This window comes from Oreochromis aureus, linkage group 3 (assembly GCF_013358895.1).
Source record: "Oreochromis aureus strain Israel breed Guangdong linkage group 3, ZZ_aureus, whole genome shotgun sequence".
Lineage (NCBI taxonomy): Eukaryota > Metazoa > Chordata > Actinopteri > Cichliformes > Cichlidae > Oreochromis > Oreochromis aureus.
This window is the reverse complement of record NC_052944.1, coordinates 19,320,404-19,341,718: the sequence shown is the minus strand read 5'-3', so window position 1 is coordinate 19,341,718 and position 21,315 is coordinate 19,320,404. Positions and strand designations below refer to the sequence as shown.

The window sequence follows — 21,315 nt, the reverse complement described above, 5'->3', positions numbered from 1 at the left end:
CAACTTAGAAACTCCCTCTGATTTTTACAACCAATTACTGTGATGAATGATTCATCTATTAAGTGTGTTTTGACAGTGACCATGGGTCAACTCCAGCCTCAAGACAACACAGGATAAGAATTAACCCTTCAAATCAATATCACAGATTATTTTTTTTAAGCTAAATCATCTGGATTTTGTTGGGCATGGGTAGCTGTGGCCGGCAGGTATCTGCAAACACTCACCTATGGTTACAAAAACAAAAATGTGCCAGTCGGTGCACCAACTCTGAGGCTTCAAATCGTGTGGCCAGAAAGTCAAAAGGTGATAGCCATCTTTTATGTACAGTCTAAGGTCAAATAGCATAAGTAATAGGGATGTGCCGACTCGATGTTTGGACTGGATATCAGCCTGATATAGACCCAAAAAGGTGGAGCCCATATCAATTCAATTCAATTCACTTTTGTTTATACAGCGCCAAATCACAACAACAGTCGCCTCAAGGCACTTTATATTGTAAAGTAATCTCTCTGACAATCATCCGGTGTCGGTCAACACAGTTCACTTCTCTGTTGGAGTTGGAGGTGTTTCACTGTAGCTACACCAACAGCTTCTGTCTGTATGTTTGCAAAACTGTTTAATTTAAGAACAAACTGTGGTTAAAGTGAGCGACCATGGGTGAAAAGATCAGATGTGGCTTTCTCTCTTTCTCTCACTCATTCGCTCACTTTCACGCTCACTTTGTTCAGAGAGTTTGTCCAAGACGTTAGAAGGACGCTGCTTTAAGCTTTCATTATACTTGTGATAAAGTAACGCGTTGTTAATGCCATTAAATATTATTTCACTTCAGCTGTCTCCTGTCAGCTCCGTAGCTGTGTGACAATGAAACAGTAGCAGACACTGTGATATTCAAAGTCAGTCCAGTGCAAATAAATTAGATGCATAAAACAAGTACATTACTTTTCCATTGTATTTATCTTCTTGATATCGATTATTATTTAACTAACACCAAAAATTCTGGAAATTTCTTGAATGTATTTTTTTCTTACACTTTATGTTACAAAGTTTGAAAGGATTTTTAAAGTTGAGTCTGATGTTTCTTTACACATATAACAATGATTCTCGGTCTCTGCTGTTCAGTTATGGTCACACATTATTAATTTAACACTGGTATCAGCTCAGTTCCTGTTATCAGCAGATACACACAGTCGAGGTATCACTATGGAACTAGAAGAAAAGCCGGATCAGGCCATCTTTAATAAGTAAAAGGCTAAAAAGCGAGCTCTTCTCTCTACATCATTAAAGCTGCCTCCTTTCGGAGATTCAAACCACGCCAAAGCAATAACTTAAGCTACAGGCATGTTTAGCACTGCGGAGACACAGAAGTGTCCTGAGCCACTGCTCATCTCTTTGTATTTGGTGGGAAAATAGTGAATAGCCTTCAGAGATTTATTGAAATATTTGCAAACACACATAGAGATACAGTAAAAAGAAGCCTGAAAGTCAATAACTTTATGACCACCTTTATTCTTCAACACAGCCTGAACTCTCTTAGGCAAGAAAAATTAAGCTGTTGCCAATCAGAAGCTTTCCAGATGCTTTTACACAATGGAACAAAAATCTCACTGTGCTTGTTTCCAGCACCACTGACCCTCCACCGTTTTTTTGCAGATGTGGAAATGTCCAAATGTCCACAGAAAAACTTTGAAAGACCGTCAGAAAGCCTGGAGGACTATTGCTCAAGACCAATTTTAAAAGGGAAGCAAAATATAAAGAAATCAAGGACAGCTCAAGAATTTTGAACAATGCTGTATGTCTACACTCAGTGTTCACAGATCGTTATCTTAAAAGATCTGAACATGTGCTCAGGGGGGTTAAAGCCCTGCTAGAGTCCCTTCAGATCTTCATTTTGCTCTGTTCTGTCTGTCCTGTACAAATAGGCACCAGCAGATCTTGTTCAAGAAAAATCACTTAAATAAGCTTTTGGCTTTGAGGACAGTGATGGCCCTCTACACACTATGACTTCAAAGCTGATTTATTACTAACATTTGTTTTGGTTTTTTCTACAATATGCCAGCATTTGGGGGTCTTAACTGTGAGATGAAATAATGTCCAATGAGGCACTGTTAGTGTGTAACGTTCAAAACAACTGAAAAAAAAATAAAAATGCACTTTTCTTTCATTTTTTTATGCAGTCTGCTGAACCCAAAATAACAAAACATGACAGAGAATTTAGCGCTCCACTTCACCCCATCCACATAACACAGTTTAAATTACGATTATCATTTCTGTGTTTTTCCATCCACTCCACATCAATCAAAACAGGATAAACTGGAATTTGATTGAAGGGTCGATTTTGCGCCATCAAAGTGCCTCACCACTCTGCCTGAATAACTAGGTGCCTGCCAGCCACGAAGAAGCTGCGACATGGGAGCTCTGATCTGAGATCAGAGAAGATGATGTCTGTCAAGTGCGGCTGTCCGAATGAGGGCGAGCAGTCGCTGTTCTTCAGCAGATCGTGACCGCTGGCTGACAGCGTGAAACTCTCGATCACAGGGTGCAAGGTTGGCTGAGCTCTCAGCTGCTCTGCTCAGCTGTAGCTGGCCTGAATTTATACTAAGTTTGGCATGCCACTCACTCTCATAGATATACATGAAGAAAAGATACCAGCCCATACAGTCCAAGATAAAACGTCCAGCTTTATTATGTCAATTTTGTTCTTTTCGACTTTTTTTTTTTTTAGACCCACAAAGAAACAGAAACTATAAATTTATCAAAGCAGTATGAAATGCTTTAATTGCATTACACACATATCCATAACTGACACACCTGTGCACAGTTCCCCCCTGAGGGACCCCCAGATGTGTAATGCATTCACAAGTAAAGCCCTGCCCCACATGCTTTATTCACACTCAGCATGCCATTAGCATAAGACACTTATGGCAGGCATCATTAGCTTGTATGTGTTTTTCCCCCCCTGACAGGCTCTCATTAACTGTGGCAGAACGGGCAAAGACTCTCAGCAGGGTAAAGACTTTTTCCAAGAAGAACTACTTTGCCAGGGTTTGAGCACGGTGAAGCAGAATATACATACACATATATATATATATATATATATATATATATATATATATATATATATATATATATATATATATATATATATATATATATATGGTAGCAGACGTCTTACTTATAGAGGGAGTCGTGCTGCACAATATCTGTTTTAACAGTCAGGACAGAGAGTCGCAGGCTGTGAAGGTATTGTGTTGTTGCAACAAATCAATATCTCTTACAAGGGTGAGCGGTTGATGAATTTTAGTCATTATAAAAGCAGAGACACTGAAGGTGTTTTTGTACAACTGTGCAGCATTGCATCATCAGGCAGTGTGTGGAGTGGTGGTAAAAGGTTGGTGCTAGAAATAGACACACAACCTTCGGGCTGTGGATGAGTTCATGGAAATCGCTCCACAACTCCAACTCGTGACTTCATTAAAGAATGTGATACTCAAAAGCCCAAGGGGACAAAACATGAATTAATCTTATAGCTTTCCTACACTCAGGGGCAACCTATCACATCATGTATACACTATAGCTATTCTTTCACTGTAACATTTTATATACACACACAAAAATGTAAATGGGACCTCTGCTGCTCATTCCATGCTCCGTATTTTTATTCTTGAACTCTACTAGAGAGTTTTCATGACTCACACTTCAAAATAATCCTTATTTATCTTATACCAGGCCTTCGTGCAGCTCCCCAGTTTATCCTCTGTCTGTAAAAAGTGATTTTTTTTCCCCTTCCCTTCTCCCCTCCCCTTCATGCCAACTTTCTTCCCACTGGATGCCCCTTTTAAAGAGAAGGTTTCATCAGCAGCAGGTGGGTGGGGCTTTTGTGCTCGCAGCCAGAGCTGTGGGCATGACCGTATTCGGAATATCTTTTATCATTGACATCATGCAGAGCCAAGAATAGGAAAAGATGGTCAGTGTGAGCATTTAGGACTGTGAACATCAGATTTATACTACACGGCCAATATGGCCATTTATTTCAGTGCCCAGTGGATTGAGGTATTTGATGTTATGGGAATGAAGGAGGTGCTTGGTGGCATATCAAATGAGGACAATTACATTACCAGAATAAATGTCTCTAATGCTAGCAAAAAATATTCCTGACTAAACCACAACAAAATACTCAGTCAGCACAAACTGCAGGCCCACCTGTAAGCCAAGGACCGGGCACAGTGGGGCATTTAAACAGCGCGCAGAGAGAGAAAGAACAGATAATAAACTGGTAGTTAAATCCAAAATTAAGCCTGCAACAGTTCGCCTGTCTCCACTGCTTCACTCAACACCTAATAGCCTAACTGCACTTGTGTGAGTGACTCAGTCTGACTTTCAATGTTTGCTGTGGGAGGTAAGTCTCTTCCTAGTGAGTAAGAGAAGTTTCAGTGAGGGGAGGGAGTGAATGCTGTTAGGAGCAGTCACCTTCTTCTACTGGAGTGTGTCAATAAGCTGAGGATGCACTGGTTACTGGTGAGTAACCATCACCTGTTTACAATATTATCATATCCATATTTTTTTACAACACTTAATAAATGTTCTATTTTTAACTATGATAGTCGACACTGTTAAGTCACAACAAACACACAGAAAGTCCCAAACCTATGCAATTCATCCAGGTGATGCTACTCAGCCAATCACGTCACTTCATTGAGGATGTGTGTGTGCATATGTGTTTGTGTGTGTAATCAGAAACGTCTGTGACGAGACGAGATGCAGAAGTCCCAAGAAGTAAGTGAGGGAAACAGAAAGAGAGAAAAGAGCTGCTGTCCGTCTTTCCTGAGCTTGGTTACATGTGAAATGTTGTTAACGAAAAACAACGAAAGGGGAAACTCAAACTACTTTCTTTTGTTAATTTAAGGACTTGAGAAAACTTTCTCAAAAGCCCTTTTGAAATGTAAAAGAACATGTTTTATTTTATTATTAGATACCCCTCCAGCCCATATTGAAAATAAATAATAAATATTGTTGAAATACTGAATTGAATATTATTTTATTTGAGAATCTGCCGCCACTTTGGTTTATTGCAGCCAGAAGTTAACATGGTTAGTTTCAAGTTTCATTCATAAACTGGAAACGTTCTGGTAGATAGTTGCCCAGATTATCCTGTATTTATAAAATGTTTTTGTTTATTCACAATTTATTTTTGTTAAGCAGAGCCAGTATGATAAAAACAGTCATTTATATAAATAGATAGTGGAAAAACAGTAACTTTCTGTCATTTAATTGTGTATCTATTACTTAACCACTTTGGTGTAGTACGAATGAAAATTTGGGTGGAGACTTTATCAATCTTCCATTGTGCCAGATTGGCGTCTTTGCCAGGCCAATTCTGGTCCCCGGGCCTTATGTTTGACACCCCTGACCTAGAGAAACTCCAATTTCTGCCACTTCCATGTTGGCGCCATTATTCCGCTCTGGAAAAAAAACTTTAGAGCAGTTTGAAGTCATACTTCAGACTGAGCCCAGCATCCACCATTGTCACCCTATGTAGTACAATAAACCCCCTTTTCTACGTTGACAGCTCAATCAATAATTAAAATAACCATTAACTGGTGTCCTAGATCCTTCTTTAAAAAAAAGCCATTCAAACATAGGACAGCTAAGCCTTGAAGAATAAAACTAATACCTGCAAAGTAAGGAGAAGAAAATCTGCTCATGGCACATTAATGACCTATTATATAATCCAAGTCATTTCTGTCATTTAAAATTTTTACAAACCCTTTAAAATCACATATTTCAGCTGTGCAGTGAAGCAATGAAGCACCTTTTTTTCCCCACACCCTTCACTTTACTGACATTGTTCCTTGGAAGGGCAAGGATGATTGAGCAATCTCTAAAGCGGGGGGGATAATAACAGCATACCTCGCTGCAAACACGGCATCTAACACAAGACTTCCACAAGCTTACTGCTGTTAAACAACCTAATCCACTCTTCAAGTGATTGTTTCCATGGATGAACAGTTTGGGTCACATCTGCTGGTGCTGGCAGATGTCTCACAAATGGATGTTGCGACTTAGCAGCAAATACAAATGACCCATATCGCTGGCCTAGAAATGTCAGTGATTCCAATTTAACCAGCGATACAGCTGAGGGACAAGAACACTATGAGAGGTGCTTACACAGAGGCATAAAATCAACTCTCGGTGTAGTCATGCAAGTCATTTTCACAGCCACAACTTTTCACAACACTGGAAGATGTTTACACAAAAGTGACCTGAGCTACTGAACCCTCAAAATTATCATGAGATCTTTACACAACTGGTATCCAAGAGGACCTATCAACATTAATAACTCCAAGAAAAAAAAACTATTTCGAACCAATCTTTTAGCCTACAGCCATGGCCCTGCTGGACACTTTTAGTCTATTTTCAATCCACTGTTGCTAGGGGAAACTTCAGCACTTGTAATTTCTATGGCAACCCACTGTTCCCAATGCTAGCAGATCCTGTGATTTCTTTGCAAGGGTTTTTAATGCATATATTACCCTGGTCCACTCTTGCCTCCTAAAGCTTGGTTATTCATAGAGCTAATGGAGGAGTGCATAGTGGCTGGCACTTTGTCAATTTGTCATTTCAGCATGCTGGTCACAGCTGACGCTCTCAAACACGCTGGCCTGGACCAATGAAGATGTCCAACTGCATCCAAGTGCAAGAAACAACTGTGACTTTTAAGAAGAAAACACTGATAACAAATAAAACTGCTCTAATTATCAGTTTTTTAATGATTGGTCTAGAATATCACAATTTGTGCAATTAGAAAGAAGTTAAAAGTAGAGCCTGACCAAAATGGGGTATTTAAGCCCGATATTGACATTTGGTGATTTAAAAATCTATTTTTTGTTATATATTTTTTCTTTCTGACAAAGAAAATCTCTGACATTTGTTAGGTGCAGTTATTTATGAGTCCTTAGTAAGAGAAAACTATAAAGTTTAATGTTTTATTGTATCAACAAGTTGTGGATTACTCGTTTACTCTTGCCTGACTCTGCTCTTATGTTGTGTTTGTGTTGTTTCAAACACGTGTTGACAACAGAGAAATTGCAGAGTGACCTCTAGTGGAAAAAGCAGGCAATATCAACACTGATACCATGGTTGAAGGGTGTTTCTTTCATCTCTTCTTTACTTTTCTAAACATTCATTTATGAGCTGTTATAAATACTGATACCGATACATCTAGCTAATAGCTAATATCAGTCGATACACAGGTTGGGTTTAAGCAAAAACTACTGAAGATTTAAGTCTACATTTTAGGCATACCCAGATATCTTAATGCCCATTCAAGTGCATTTGGCAATTCATCAAAGTATTTTCTTTCTAATTCTAATTTATATGCATGCTTCTACATCCACTTCAAAGCCTCTTGATTCTGTGTTGGAATTACGACTTATTTAAAAGTCTGTACTACAAAGACCACCTGTTTACCTGCTGACGCTTTATTCACTGGCAACCATAAGACAGGATAATCACCAGAAACCCCACGATGCAATATTATTCAGATTTTTAGGACTGCAATGACATATATTGTGATTTATAACAATTTTCCACTGCAAATTATGTGCTTAAACTTAATCTTTGTCAATATATGAGATAAAGTTTTGTTTTTTTTTAAATTATTAATTGTATTTGATTTTTATGCTGAAAAATGAGATCACAAATACAGCCCCTGTTATAACATATATCAGTCTGTGATTGACTGGGGGTCAAGCTGGGAATTACATGGAGTCTATTTCTGATAACACAACAATTAATTGTGATGAATATATGTAAAAAATACAAATATCACATATACATAAACTCACAATTAACTATTACATTTGCTCTCATCAGCCTTGCTGTTCTACAGGAATATAACCAGAGTACAAGCAGCTGGCAGGCTGAGTCCCCTCGGGTTGTGCTCATTGACAAAGACTCTTTCAGACTGATGGCAATCTGTTTATAAATTAGACAACAGTTATTTGCAACCCTTTGACAATCTGAGAGTGACTGCAGTCAGTCCAAGTCAGACTGTAACTGTTTGCAGACAAGCTGCCTCCTATCAGGCGACTTGTGCTATCACCCTGTCATCAAAAGCGGTCACAATTGAAATTCAATACAATCACCAGGCAGACACTGGTTCTTGTTTTTAGATGTAGATGAACGATGTTGCGTTCCTATTTTTACCGGTGCGACTCAGCTGTTAGCTTTGTCTGAATTAGGCAGCTTTGTCAAACTAAGTGTACCCAGTGTTGGATGGATTTTCAGTCGAGCCAATTTAATGTAATTTTGCTCAACTAACATTATAACAGGATGGTGGTGCATGAGATGATCCCTCTAGTTCGTACTATTTCCGGAGTATTTTAATTTATTTAATAAATATTTGAAATTTGGTCACCCTGTATCGACACATAATCACCATGCAACATGTTGCATCCCCCACGCCCAGCAACTACTATTGCACGTGTGTAAATTTGTGATAAAGCATTATGTGTCGTTATATTACGCAGCAATCTCGACCTTTTAAAATTTTCACAGGTCACAAGAACTGCTTTAAAGTAAAAAATAATCTGACCATTGTTGAGTATTCATGTAGTTTAACCAAAATGAGACTCAAAGTCTTCTGAAAATAAACAATTAAGCTTTACACCACTGACAACAACCATACATTTGTGTTCACAATTAGAGGTCTGACAATGATTTTAACCTGACGCCTAAAATCTCTAAATGCTGATTTGTAGACGAGTTTCCTTCAAGGAGAAGTTTAAGCAATTTAACAGAGCTATCAGCGCTGAAATCATCGAAATATGTTCTACAGCACTCAAGACAAATGTCAACGAATTATCATGAACAGGTGGGTCTGAAATCCTCTCAGATGGTTTACCATCTACAGCCCATTTTACATGCAGGTTCTATTAATAGGAAGTAAACTCCTACACAGAAACTAGCTTCTCTGAGGTACAAAAGGCCAAAAAGCTGATATCTCTGTAGATGAAACAGTGTGCTGGAAACATCCTCGTGGATTTGTTGCACAATCAAAGTTATCCTCGCACATGCCTCTTCATCAATCCCATTTAAGTTTGTGCTGAGATCTGAATCTGTCACTTTACTTTTCGCCTCGGGGGTGGGACCAGGTCCTGAGAGCTTTCACTACAGACCTTACAGCTGGATCCAAAGCCAAAGCCAGCAATTACCCAGCAGTCCCTTCCCACTGCTGGCGTGCCTCATCTTCAGCAATTAGCACAGAGGGTGATATTCTACACGCTGCTTTGATCAAATGCACGACATGCTGCAGAGGCAGCAAAATACAGCTGAGAAGCCCCTAATGAAAGAAAATGAGACGTTATTAATGCTTGATAACGTTAATCAGCAAATCGGCGAGCACTCTCTCGCTCGGCGGTGCCACTGGAGTCCCACGGGGCCGCCTCAGCTGGAGGTAAGAAAACATTTGAGATGCACTAATGACTGGAAAGCTCGTACGCGTCCATCCCGCGTGCGAGCGCTGCACAATCGCTGAGGCAGCAGCACGGAAAATAGATGGACACGATCTAGCTCCAAGTCTGACACACAGTATTAAAGCACCTATTTATTTCAGTTCTTTGGGCTTTTATTTTGACAGAAAGTTCAATCAAAAGGGTCGCACAGTTGAGCCTGAATACACGACTGTAAGCGGGAAAGCCAATTACGCTCCTCAAAGCCAAGCTCGCCGCATCGACGTTACCCGCTCACATTTTGTTGATGTGACAATCAAGCACTTGGGTGCGAGGGGTGGGTAGGGTGGTGCTGCTGTCAATAGTCATTCCACTTGTACGCGAAATCCAATTTTTGCGGCTCCTTCATCTCTGCAGGAGATACAATAGCGGCGGAGTTTGTCAATGGGTTCATCTTCTGCGGTTTGGTTGCCCTTTCTGGGCAAATCGATGGACGGGTGCGCGCTTCCTTAAAAAGTCAAAGCAACAAGGTAACTCTACTGTAAGTACGAGACCAGCGGGGATCAAAGATCTCCAATAAGCCCGGCGCAACAAAAGGTCGCAGCTGTTCAGTCGGAGCACTCACAGGCACCAAGAGTGAGCATCACATCACAGGCTGTTTGAAGATGCCATTTGAGGGGGGAGGGCTGGGGGCGAGTTTCCTTTTTGCTGCTGCACACAGCTCTGCTTTTGAAGACACTTCCGTCAAATGGCAAATTGCCTGCACTTATACAGAGCCTTTTAGAGGTAGATGGGTTCTTACAGAGTGTTTTCACAATGTGTTTTCCTTGCGCACACAAACGGCAGCTGCCTCGGGGAGCAATTTGGGCCTTACTCAAGGACGCTGTGGCAACACGGGCAGGCCGGCCGTGGCTCACCTATCATGTGGCCGACGATACCTTCTGACCCTCGCATCGTTAATTACAGTCGAGAGCTGGTGTGAAGTCTCTTCAGCAGCTCTGGCGAGGTTGGAACGTGGTACTGATGGTGTGCGAGACAGTCGACAAACTGCTGATGTAAACAGACGCACACTTCTCCACAGTAAACTAGCTTTCCCTGTTAATCCCCGGCAAATCCTCCGAGAGCCAACGGGGCCATTTTGGACAGCACCCCGTAGTCATCATTTGCATTCATCAGAGGAACGCACTGGGGGTAGGGGTAGGGTGAAGTGCCAGACTGAGCGCAGCATTATCAACAGAAATAATGTCACAAAGCACCCCGAACAAAGCCTCTGTTTTAATTAGATAACACAGTGTCAATTCAGAGGATTCAACGGAGCACAGCGTTCGCAGGAAACGGGGAGGAAATGGTGAAAGGAAAAGTTGCAGGACGGATTCTGAGCGGGGCAGGAGGGGTTTCTCGACTGATAAGAGTCACCCAGCCACCGGGTGATGGACTTCAGAGTAGCTTTTTTTGGGGGGGGGGCTGCAGAACTGACAAGATGCACATACTGTACCCAGAGGTTACTGCCTCCACTGCTAGGCTGGAATAATAATGAGAAAGCATAGCAGCAGAATATTCATAGGCTGTCACATTACAGTGATTCTTGAAGAGCAGGATGCATACAATATGAGGTGTAGTGCAAAGGAAGAGGGGGAGGAGGAGGAGCAGGGGGAGATGTGTGAAGGAGTCCATGCAGACAGGCTTCTTGAAGTGCCTGAGCGCTGGTCAGTTGTTATTAATCACACTACTGCCTGTAGAGAGAAGCAGACACTTTCCATTCATCTTTAATTAGCTGGGATTTTTTTTCTTTAACAGGAACACTTGAAGCCGGAGGGCGCACCTGTTGCAGAGAGGACTCTGCGCGAGTTTGAGCTGCTGCATTTAAAACGAATAACATCATCCACGTTGATAAAAATGTCACCGGCATCCACAGGTGTCCTCCTGCCCGCCAGAACACGCCTGAAACTCCTTTAATGCCAAACTGGACATGCGCCTTAAGCTATGGTTAATGCCACCTGTGCACGTGCGCGGTTCCAATTAAAACGAAGACTAAAAAAGGTGTTTTTTCCACTGTGACTGGCTTACCTTCAGAGTCTCTATGTCCAGAGTGGCCGACTGCTCCATTTTCCAGTGGCATTTGTCACACTTCACATATTTCCACAAAGTTGACGCGAACGCGTGAAATTCAGCTCCCCCGCCGCGCGGCTAGACCCACTTCTTCACTCTCATTAGAGAAAGAACAAGAGAGAAATGAAGAGGCATAAAAAATATATACCTACTGTTTCAGGAAGGTTGTTTTTTTTTTAAATGTATATATTAACTGTACACTTAAGTTGTGTTTAAGCTGTATTGTGTACGGAAGCCGGTGTTCAAACGGGCTGCCGTCTAATTAATGTACTCCGACTTGCGCTCTCCCCCTCCGCAGCTCGCTTTGACGCGCTTCGCTCTCCTTCAAAACTCAACAGCCGACAAGTATGACGGAATAACCCGCGGGACTTCCGCTGCTTAACTTCAAAATAAAAGTCGGAAAATGGTGTCGCTTATTCAGCGCTGCTCAAGAAGGGGAAAACAGCAATCAACATGCTGTTTGTAGTTATAAGCGATTTAATTTACTTTAAATTGTGCGAATTAATCTGTATACAGAAGTGACCACGTTCTTCTCCTTCTTCTTCTGCTTTAGTTGCTTTATTAGCTGTCTCCATCTGTCAATCCCAGCATCCTCCTCTATCACACCAACCCTCTGCATGTCCACCTTTACTACATGACCCTCCTCTGAGGGCTTCCTCGTTTCCTCCCCACTGAAAGCTCCTTTTCCTACATCCTTTGTTGGTTGGTTCTAGTTCAGGAGACAGAGCAGGTCATCTAATAATTGGAAGGTTGGTGGTTTGATCCCTGGCTTGTCAAAATATCTTCGGAAAAGATACTGAACCCCAAGTTGCTCTCTGATGCATTCATTAGAATGTGGGTGTCTTCAGCTTAGTCACCTCAATGTGTGGTAAAGAGCCTAAAAATATAGAGAGAAACTCCAGCAGCCACTGGCAACAGTAGGAAGGGAAACACTCCCTTTTAACAGGAAGAAACCTCTGGCAGAACGCATCTGCTTTACACTAATACATGTGTACTTAAACTATAAAGGTCAGTCTTTCAAGGATGCCAACATTCACATTTTGGACTGAGAAGACATGTGTCTTTAAAAAGGGGTAAAGGAGGCCATTTATGTTCACCGTAAAGGACCATCATTGAACAGAAGTCATGGCTTACGACATGACTTACGACAGTCATGGCTTACGGCACCAGCTGTCAGCCACCCACAATGCCATCCTGAAATCCCTTCAACCCCCACTCAGACCTTGCCTCAGGTGACCTCATTAGGTCACATAATGGTATAGGGCACAATGATGACCCAAGCCTTTTTCATTAAATTCATTGGATGACTCACACAATTAAGAGTGGGTCCACAGACTTCAAGACCACCGCCAAAGGGGACAACGCCCACAAGAGGTTAAATACCTGGCATTCCCCAACAAATTTATTTTTAAAAAATATTAATAATAATAATGGATTGCATTTATATAGCGCTTTTCGAGTCCCTCAAAGCACTTTACAATTCCACTATTCATTCACTCTCACATTCATACACAGGTGGAGGCAAGCTACAGTTGTAGCCACAGCTGCCCTGGGGCAGACTGACAGAAGCGAGGCTGCCATATCGCGCCATCCGCCCCTCTGGCCATCACCAGTAGGCGGTAGGTAGGTGAAGTGTCTTGCCCAAGGACACAATGACCAAGACAGACAGAGCTGGGAATCGAACCGGCAACCTTCCGGTTACAAGATGAGCGTCCCAAGCATCAAGTTCTCATAATAATAATAATAATAATGATAAAAATAATAACAGGGTGACATAACAAACATCAGATGGACTTTGTAATGACTAGGAAACTGAACTGAGCTTCTGTTTTAAACATTGCAAAGTAGACCGTTTTAATCTGAAAATAAGATATTGTTCAATTTCCGGTTTACTCCTGGTGAACTCCGGTTGACTTTACAAAATATAAATCCCACTTAACGGACAATCTAAAGGCAGAAACTGGATTATTCTGAAAGAGCCTCTCCGGGAGAAATCAGTAGACACAAAAATGTGAGAGTATTTGACACTAAATGAACAAGCAGCTCAGCACAGAGTTTGTTTCCTCTCTGTTAGTTAAAGGCATTAATGTCACTGGCTCATTGTACAGCTCCATCAGCTCCCAAAAGTTGGTGATTGTTGCACCCTGCAGGAGGCACACCGACAGTGCAGCAAAAAGGAGGCGATCTTTATGTCAGCGTGAGTGTGTAAAAACACAAACAAACTTCTGGTGCTCATTAAACTGGGCTTGAAATCAAAGATAAATCAGACTGTGCGTCGCTTACGTTGCACTCTGCACTTTGTGCCCCTCGATTTTAGCGTTGGAGTCCATTGGAGCATTTATATAAGAGTCCCAGCAGAGGGGGAAAACGATATTCCAGCCAGACAAATGCAATCAAGCCAAGAGCTCCCAAGCTGAAGGATAAATAATCGACCGTGGATCAATTTATTCTTCATCTCGAAGATGTCAGACGCCAAGCAACTAATGGCACAGAAAAGGTAGACCCCCCCCTGCTTTCCAGCCTGCACTGCACCGTGCGTGGCGTATTTTGAAGCAATGACAGATTTCAGGAAATTAAAATGTTCAATCATATTCTCCATGTATTGCACTGGCTGACACTGTAGCAGCCAGGCGATGATCTATATGTGCTGCTTATTCTCGCTGTCGTGTAGCCCTCGTTTATTTGAATGATGATCTTCGTATATCTCTGTGTGTCTGTGCGTGTTTTCCTGCAGTGCTAAAATCGCCGCTGGAGCCGTTGTGTGTGTTGAAAGCGAAATAAGAGGAGATGTGACTATCGGTGAGTCTTTTATATCATTACGACCTTCAAAATAAATAAAGAAATAAATAAAGAAATCTACAGCTGCTGCTTTAAGCTCCATGTAAATCCAGTCCTTCTTCATTCACAGGCGCTAGAACTGTGGTCCACCCAAAAGCGCGGATCATAGCAGAAGCAGGGCCTATAATCATCGGAGAGGGGAATCTAATCGAGGAGCAGGCGCTTATCATTAACAGGTAACCCATAGGTGATGTGTGACTTTACAGTCTCGCTTCTTTTTTTTTTCTTTCTTTTTTTTTTCTGAGTGATCATTTTCATGCACACTTTCATTCCTTTAATGTCTCTTGATAGTTATCCAGAGAATATAATGCCAGAGTCGGAGGGAGTCGAGCCAAAGGCCATGACAATCGGGACTAACAATGTGTTTGAAGTTGGATGTGGTATCCTTTGCTGTAACAATAGCCATTGTTTATCGAGGCCCACGAGTGCCAAAAATAATTAAATAAATACGTAATGAAACCTTTAATTAAATATGTGGTTAATTAATTTAAAATGGCAATGAATAATTATTTAAATATATGAATAATTAATTATGTATCAATTAATATAATACATTTAATTAATTATTTGTATTTGTTTCCAATTTTAATGACTTAATGACACATTTAATGATGTATTTGTTTGATTCATTTTGGCACTTGTGGCCCTCTATAATTATTAGCACATCAAGTAAATACATACAAACCTGATTTTTTTATTATTATTATTATTTTAAATTATCTTTTAAATTTTGTTGTTGTTGCCTTACAAGTTAAAATGATTTTCTCTTTTGGGAATATTGTTGTCCATATAGAGTTTGTCCACCAGAGGGCACTAACAGGCTTTGGCTTGCGCATCACATACTATGTACATACAGTACAGTGCAATTACTTAATGCTCATTTCCATCTACCCCACACTTCTATTATATTCTAAAAAGTAACTGTTCTAGTAACTATTCTAAAAGTAACTGTGCTGCCTCTAAATTCATCCACTCAACCCAGCTGTTTTCAAACATGTGGGGCAGGCCTCCTTGTGAGAGACACATTTGATTTGGAGGACATGACACGAATGTGACATGAACTGTTTTATGAAGGGGTAGTTAAGAAACAGGAGGCCAGTTTTTTTTTGGTGGGGGGGGGGGGTGTTTTTGACACAGTGTGTGAAAACAGTTTTGTTTCCTGGAATTTAAAAACATGTAGGTTACCATGCCAACAAGCAGTTTTAATCAATTTCCCTTTGTTTATTTTCTATGAATTTTTAACTCCAAGATGTCAAACTGTGGCAATTCTTTGAAAGACGATGATTTAGTAGAAAAATACTTCGTCGTAACACATTCGTAAATGATTAAATCTCTGATTAAAAACTCCACCAGGTTTACAGGAAACCAATGATCACAATCCACATAGCGTTATCGCCTCAGGCTAAAGATGTAAAAGTTACCAGCAGTGCCAAAGGGGGCAATTTTTGTTGGCTGACTGGCCGAGTCGCACCCCTGTGCTGAGCAGGGATTTTCCTCTCATGCCCGAGAGGTTTAGGACAAAGTAGTGCCATGTTTAGTTGCAGTTTATGCACCACAAACTGTTAAATAAACAAATTTTTTTTTTGACATAGTTTTGAGAATGTTTGAAGACAGTGAAGTTAAGATAACAAGCATTTCAAATATTGGAAAGTCTGATTATTCATCACTGTGTCATCGTTTCCTTGTATTTGTGCTCAGCTGGGATCCTTGGTATGCATTTTCGGCTAGTTTTTAATGTGCTGCATCACATTTCAGTCAAATTTATCTTGGATCTTTTTTTATTGTTATTGTTTATTGTTAAAAAAAACATTATAAAAAACAAACTTTTAGATTCCAAAGTGGGCATGGTGGAAAAATTTTGAGAACCATCATCTTAAGACAACTTTCTTCTGATTGGCTGTCACTATCAAACAGATGGATTAAATGGCTGGTGGGTGGAGCTTCTGTGGTCACAGCTATAGCTGTGTGCCTGAGATGACTATTTTAGAGCTATGCTCTCGCTTTGACATTGTCCAGAGTAGAAAATGAGTTCAGTGGTCACAGGGATTACTTGTACTTTAGTATTTAAAACTTTGTCCATGTTTACTCACTACTGTAACATGTGACAGAAAATAAGGAAAAGCACATATGAAAACAGCAATATAAGCCAGTATGCAATATCTTTTGATTACATATCAGTTGTTTCATTCCCCTGATTTACTGGTTGAAGTCCTTGACAATTCTGACACAGTCTCTCAAGCTTTGAAAATTGGAGACAACAATGTGATTGAGTCCAAGGGTAAGTACTGCATTAACATTAGATAAAACTCGAGTCTTGAGCCTGCCCTGAGGTCTTGATATTTTGCTTCCAAGGATCCAGACTTTAAAGTGCTCTTGAGCAATAGTTCTCCAGGCTTTCTGAAGGTCTTTTAAAATTTCTCATTGGACATTGGCTGCTTTTTCACCCATTTCCAGTCTAGTCCTTGTACCTGACCATTTTCGTTTGTCTGTCAAAGCCACTCACTACCAACCTATCAATCATTCAAGCATAAAGTCACTTAGCTAAGAGATGAACTTTGTATTTGACAGTGTTGTGTCACAACACATAACAGAAAACCTAGCAAAGATTACTATATTGCATCATTAGCTACTGTGTTACTAGCAGCCTGTCACAAAGACAAATTGTTTGTTCACGTCTTTACTTAAATCTACAAAAACCACTAAAACTCACATGTAAATATGGTTTTACAGTAAGCCCAGTTTTCATATTTTTCACAGTGTGTTTTTCTAATGTTCATTGCCAGCTGATCTCGGGAGGAACGTGATCCTGACCAGCGGCTGCATCGTCGGCGCGTGCTGTCAAATCAACACGTGCGAGGTCGTGCCGGAGAACACAGTCGTGTACGGATCAAACTGCATCAGGCGTGTGCAGAGTGAAAAGCCACCGGTCAGTGCTTCATGCTGATGCTTGTCTGCGATCCTCCAGGTTCTGTTGGCTTGTAGGCACATTTGTAATAACCTAGGATGATTTTTAATTTATTTTTTAATCACATAGCCTCAGACTCTGCAGCTGGACTTCCTCATGAAGATCCTTCCCAACTACCACCACCTGAAGAAGACGGTGAAAGGAAACGGCACGCCTGTAAGAAACTAATGAGGATCCAGAGGATTGAAACCTCCTGCAGTCCCAAGCACCTCCAGACATAGACACCTTACACTCGTGCACTTCACTTAAATTCATGTGTACTTATCTTACACTTTAGCATTTCGCTGTCTGATTCTGATTCTTCATGGCCGTCTTCACGGATCCAGCGAAAACGACCACGTGCACTTTGGCTTTTTAGATCACTATTGTGACTATTTATGATCTACTTTGGACCTGAAATCTCAAATGTATCATGTCTGTTTATGTTAATGTGTCTCATCTATATTTATAAATGTTCCAATAAAATGACATAAATAATGCAGTAAAGATTCAAATAGGTTTCCTTTCAAGCTCAGTTTATTTTTATATTATTTGACCACTAGGAGGAACTGTTGAGCAGCTCTTGGCTATGAAGCCTTTGTTTCATCAGGTGATACAAAATATCCAATTAAAGCAGCATTTATAAATAACATGACTAAAAATATCGTTTTTGTGTGTGCCAGAAATAATACTCATACGATCGAGTTTGTGCGTGGTTAAAAATAGTCCTTTCAAAGAAAGCGTGATTTGGCTGCGACTCGTTTATCATTTAATAAATGCGATTACTGAGCAAAAGTGAGGCCTTGAAAAGATAAGAATGGGTGTGGCAGCCCCCTTTCTTGGATATGTTGGTGTTGCCAGTCATGTGCCATCCCACCAGGGGTTGCCAAATTGGTGCCGTGAGTGGGTAGAGTGGGAATTCCACACAGAGCGGGTGTGGTTGAATTTCTGCTGCAGGATGGGTCTGATTAATGCCTGGCTGCCCTCCCCTCATCGTGTCTAAGCCCCCTTTTAGAGTTGCTGAGCCCATCTGTAGCACAGACACAGATTTGAATGTGTGTGTGTGTGTGTGTGTGTGTTTGGTGGACAGTCAGTAGAGCATCACCGCCTGAATCACCTGACATAAAAAGTTCAGAAGTCACAGTTTACAGTTGCTTCCTTTAGCTGTAAAACAAGCTCAAGGCCACTGCTCATGCTCTTCAGAGTCTAAAGGGCTGGTGTCGTGCTCAGTGCACGCTACAGCGGCTCCCTGCAGGAGGCCCACAGCTGGTGTCGCACACTGCCAATACTCATTTGAACATGTCACGGTGGAGTCCCACGAGGAGCACACATCAACCAGGGGGCTAATTACTTCAACAGCGGAGTGCAGCCGGGGCCACGTCTAGGCTCTTTTCTGTTCTCACTTCTTCAGCTTTCTTTTTTTTTTTTCCACTACCCTCATTTTTATTTTGGGGTGTTGCCGAAGCGGTCAGTTTACTTTAATGTGACAAGGAAGACAGATGCTGCGCACAGTTGCACGGATGTGGAGAGTGACAAAGACCTCATGGGGGGCTAGTGTGGCCTTTAATCTGCAGTGGGTTCTTTACACAGGCAAAATGGCCATGGTGATAGCAGCTCATAGCAGGAATGTGAGAGGAAGTTCAAATATTGTGCTATATTTGGAAGCAGTTATTTATACCCCTCCCTTACTGTTCAGTTCTGAAACTGAATTATCCAGCTTCCACTTATTTGTTAAAGCAGGCTGCTCTAGATTGCAGTGGTATTCACTTTTTTCTTTTTTTTAAATCTCAAGTCTTTATTTGGCTTTAGCTACAATATGCAGCATTCTTTGAACACTCCATAATATCTTATCTTAAACAAAGAGAAGTATGAGATCTTAGATGGAAAAACAGTGCTGGATACTGAGCAGGCTGCTGGAAAACAATGTGAGTGAGCACCGTTTGGAAACATGTAGCTATTGGTATGAAAAAAAGCGTGAGAGAATGTGTTTTCTTGGTCTTTAATGAGCTATTATGTTGCTTTCAGCAGCACTTGCAGTCAGAGTCAGAGAGTCTTGGTCTAATCCACTGTAGTCAGTCATGTTCAAACAGGCCACCAGTTGCTTTTGGAGGACATAAAAGCTTTCTGACAGCTGACCTTTGCATCCAGGTCCGGTCCACCTTCGAAAAGTGAAATGTGACCTATAGGCCGCAGTGATTTCCATTGCAGTCCCACAGAAATAATTAATTTCATCACAACGGGGACCCACAACCGCTGGATGTCATGCCTTTTTTGCCGTGTTAGCTGCCTGGCTCTGTGGCTTACAGCGTCACTCGGTTGGTGCAGCACTTTTGGTCAAATCTGAATTACTGTGGCTGCGTGGTTTCAGTACATCCAGCATTTTAGTTTATGACTAAACACCAAGTGACACCCTCGTTGAAAAGTGTGGAGTGGTATGCCACTCCTGGTTCAATGGCATATGTCACATTCCCTGCTGCTCTCGGGTGGTATGTTGCTGGTATTCATTGAGTCACTTTCCAGTGGCAGGTGTTGCTTGATGCTGGTTAACCATTATTGACTGTCACTTCAGTATGCACACCTAATGCCAAGAGACTTTTTGCTTGGCAAACATTTTGACTTTACAGCAGGGAAAGCACAGGTGGTATGATAAATGGATCACTTCCATTCAGTGTCCCAGCAAGCCATTACAACCACACAGCTTGCTAGCTTACACCTACGCTTTTACTTGGGAGACATTTAAATCCAAGTAATGCAGTAAACATAAAGATATTTACAGACAATGCAGCATGTGCTTTAAAGCATGTTTTTCTAAATGTCTGATTGTAAAATTATTTTATATGATTGGCACTGCAGAAGCTCTCATAAGCTAACAGGCCAGCTAAGCTAACATGGCCAAAGTTAGCTTAGTTTTAATTGTATATGTGGGATGAAAGTAGTGGTAGGTCATGGTAGTAGTAGTGGTACCTCATTATAGGCATGCCTAGTTAAAGAAATAATGTTAAACTTGTTCTGTGTAATCTACAACTGGATTATGGCAAACCTACCCATGCTAGCTGAGAGGCTACACATAGGATTTTTCAACCAGTGTAAACGTGCTTCCATGCAGTCCTCTGAAATCCCAATAGCATGGTGCTCCATGTGGGTGCATCAGTCCAATGCTAATTGGTTGACAAGTAGACCAAAGCAGGGAAGGGAATGTGTCAGTGAAGTTTACCATGAATGGCAAAAGTGTGAAAACAACATCAAACATCAGAAAACAGAAATATGAAAAGAACAGACAGTGGCTGTGATGGACACTTTGCTCTCTGACAACAGATGTGCTCTATAACCTACACATGCTAGCTTAATTTCAAGGTCCTATTTTGTCTGTTGTTCAATACTCTGCTAAGAAAAATACACTTTTTAAATTATTCTTGTTAAATTGAACCTATTTCAAGTTTTAAAAATCTGCAGTTCCTCTGCTGGCCACTTGAGGGTTGTGCCAAAAGAATTCGTGGTCACACAGATTGCCATGATAAAGTGTCCAGTTTTACAGCATTGGGGACAAAAAATATGGTTATGGCCTCTGTGGACAATTCCCCCCTTCATACCTAACACGTTCTCCCAAAATGTAACATACCGATGTTATGTGACAAATTATCGGTATGCTACGCGTTTGGAAACATGAGAACCGTTTGGAATTAATCTAGACATGTACAATTATTTTACTTTCTCATTATGAATCACTTTAGAAAACACTTTCTAATATGATTAAGGTTGTGGTTAAGTTTAGGAATAAATTCAGGGTTAGGGCTGGGAAACACAGCTGGAACGTGTCTTACTGCCAGGAGCGTCATTCTATTGAATTCCATCCACAATCCGGTGCGTATCATAAGGACGCGGAAGGATACCTTACTATGAGACGCCTCGGGACGTGACAAATCGTTGGTATGTTACGCACTGGGAATGAGAACGGGCTCTCATACCCCGATGGGA

General features: G+C 41.1%; 2 protein-coding genes across 3 annotated transcripts in view; one reads left to right on the top strand and one right to left on the bottom strand.

Annotated features, from left to right (window-relative positions):
• The window catches only part of LOC116333185 (zeta-sarcoglycan-like), a 53,773-nt gene extending 41,890 nt beyond the window's left edge, over positions 1–11,883 (bottom strand). Inside the window, exons 1-2 of one of the 2 annotated variants that reach the window (XM_031756370.2) lie at positions 11,758–11,883; positions 11,517–11,655 (exon numbers count right to left, since the gene is read on the bottom strand). In XM_031756370.2, coding sequence (XP_031612230.1) covers positions 11,517–11,555 — 39 coding nt within the window. In that variant the 5' untranslated portion in view covers positions 11,556–11,655; positions 11,758–11,883. The remainder of the gene's footprint in view (positions 1–11,516; positions 11,656–11,757) is intronic. The other variant, XM_039608109.1, reaches the window with a different exon arrangement.
• Positions 11,884–13,919: 2,036 nt separating this feature from the next.
• Positions 13,920–17,969, top strand: dctn6 (dynactin subunit 6). Its single transcript, XM_031756371.2, has 7 exons — positions 13,920–14,055; positions 14,293–14,357; positions 14,467–14,572; positions 14,688–14,776; positions 16,627–16,674; positions 17,180–17,322; positions 17,431–17,969. Exons 1-7 carry the CDS (start codon positions 14,021–14,023, stop codon positions 17,527–17,529), a joined length of 585 nt encoding a protein of 194 aa, XP_031612231.1. The 5' UTR covers positions 13,920–14,020; the 3' UTR covers positions 17,530–17,969.
• The last annotated feature ends 3,346 nt before the right edge of the window (positions 17,970–21,315 follow it).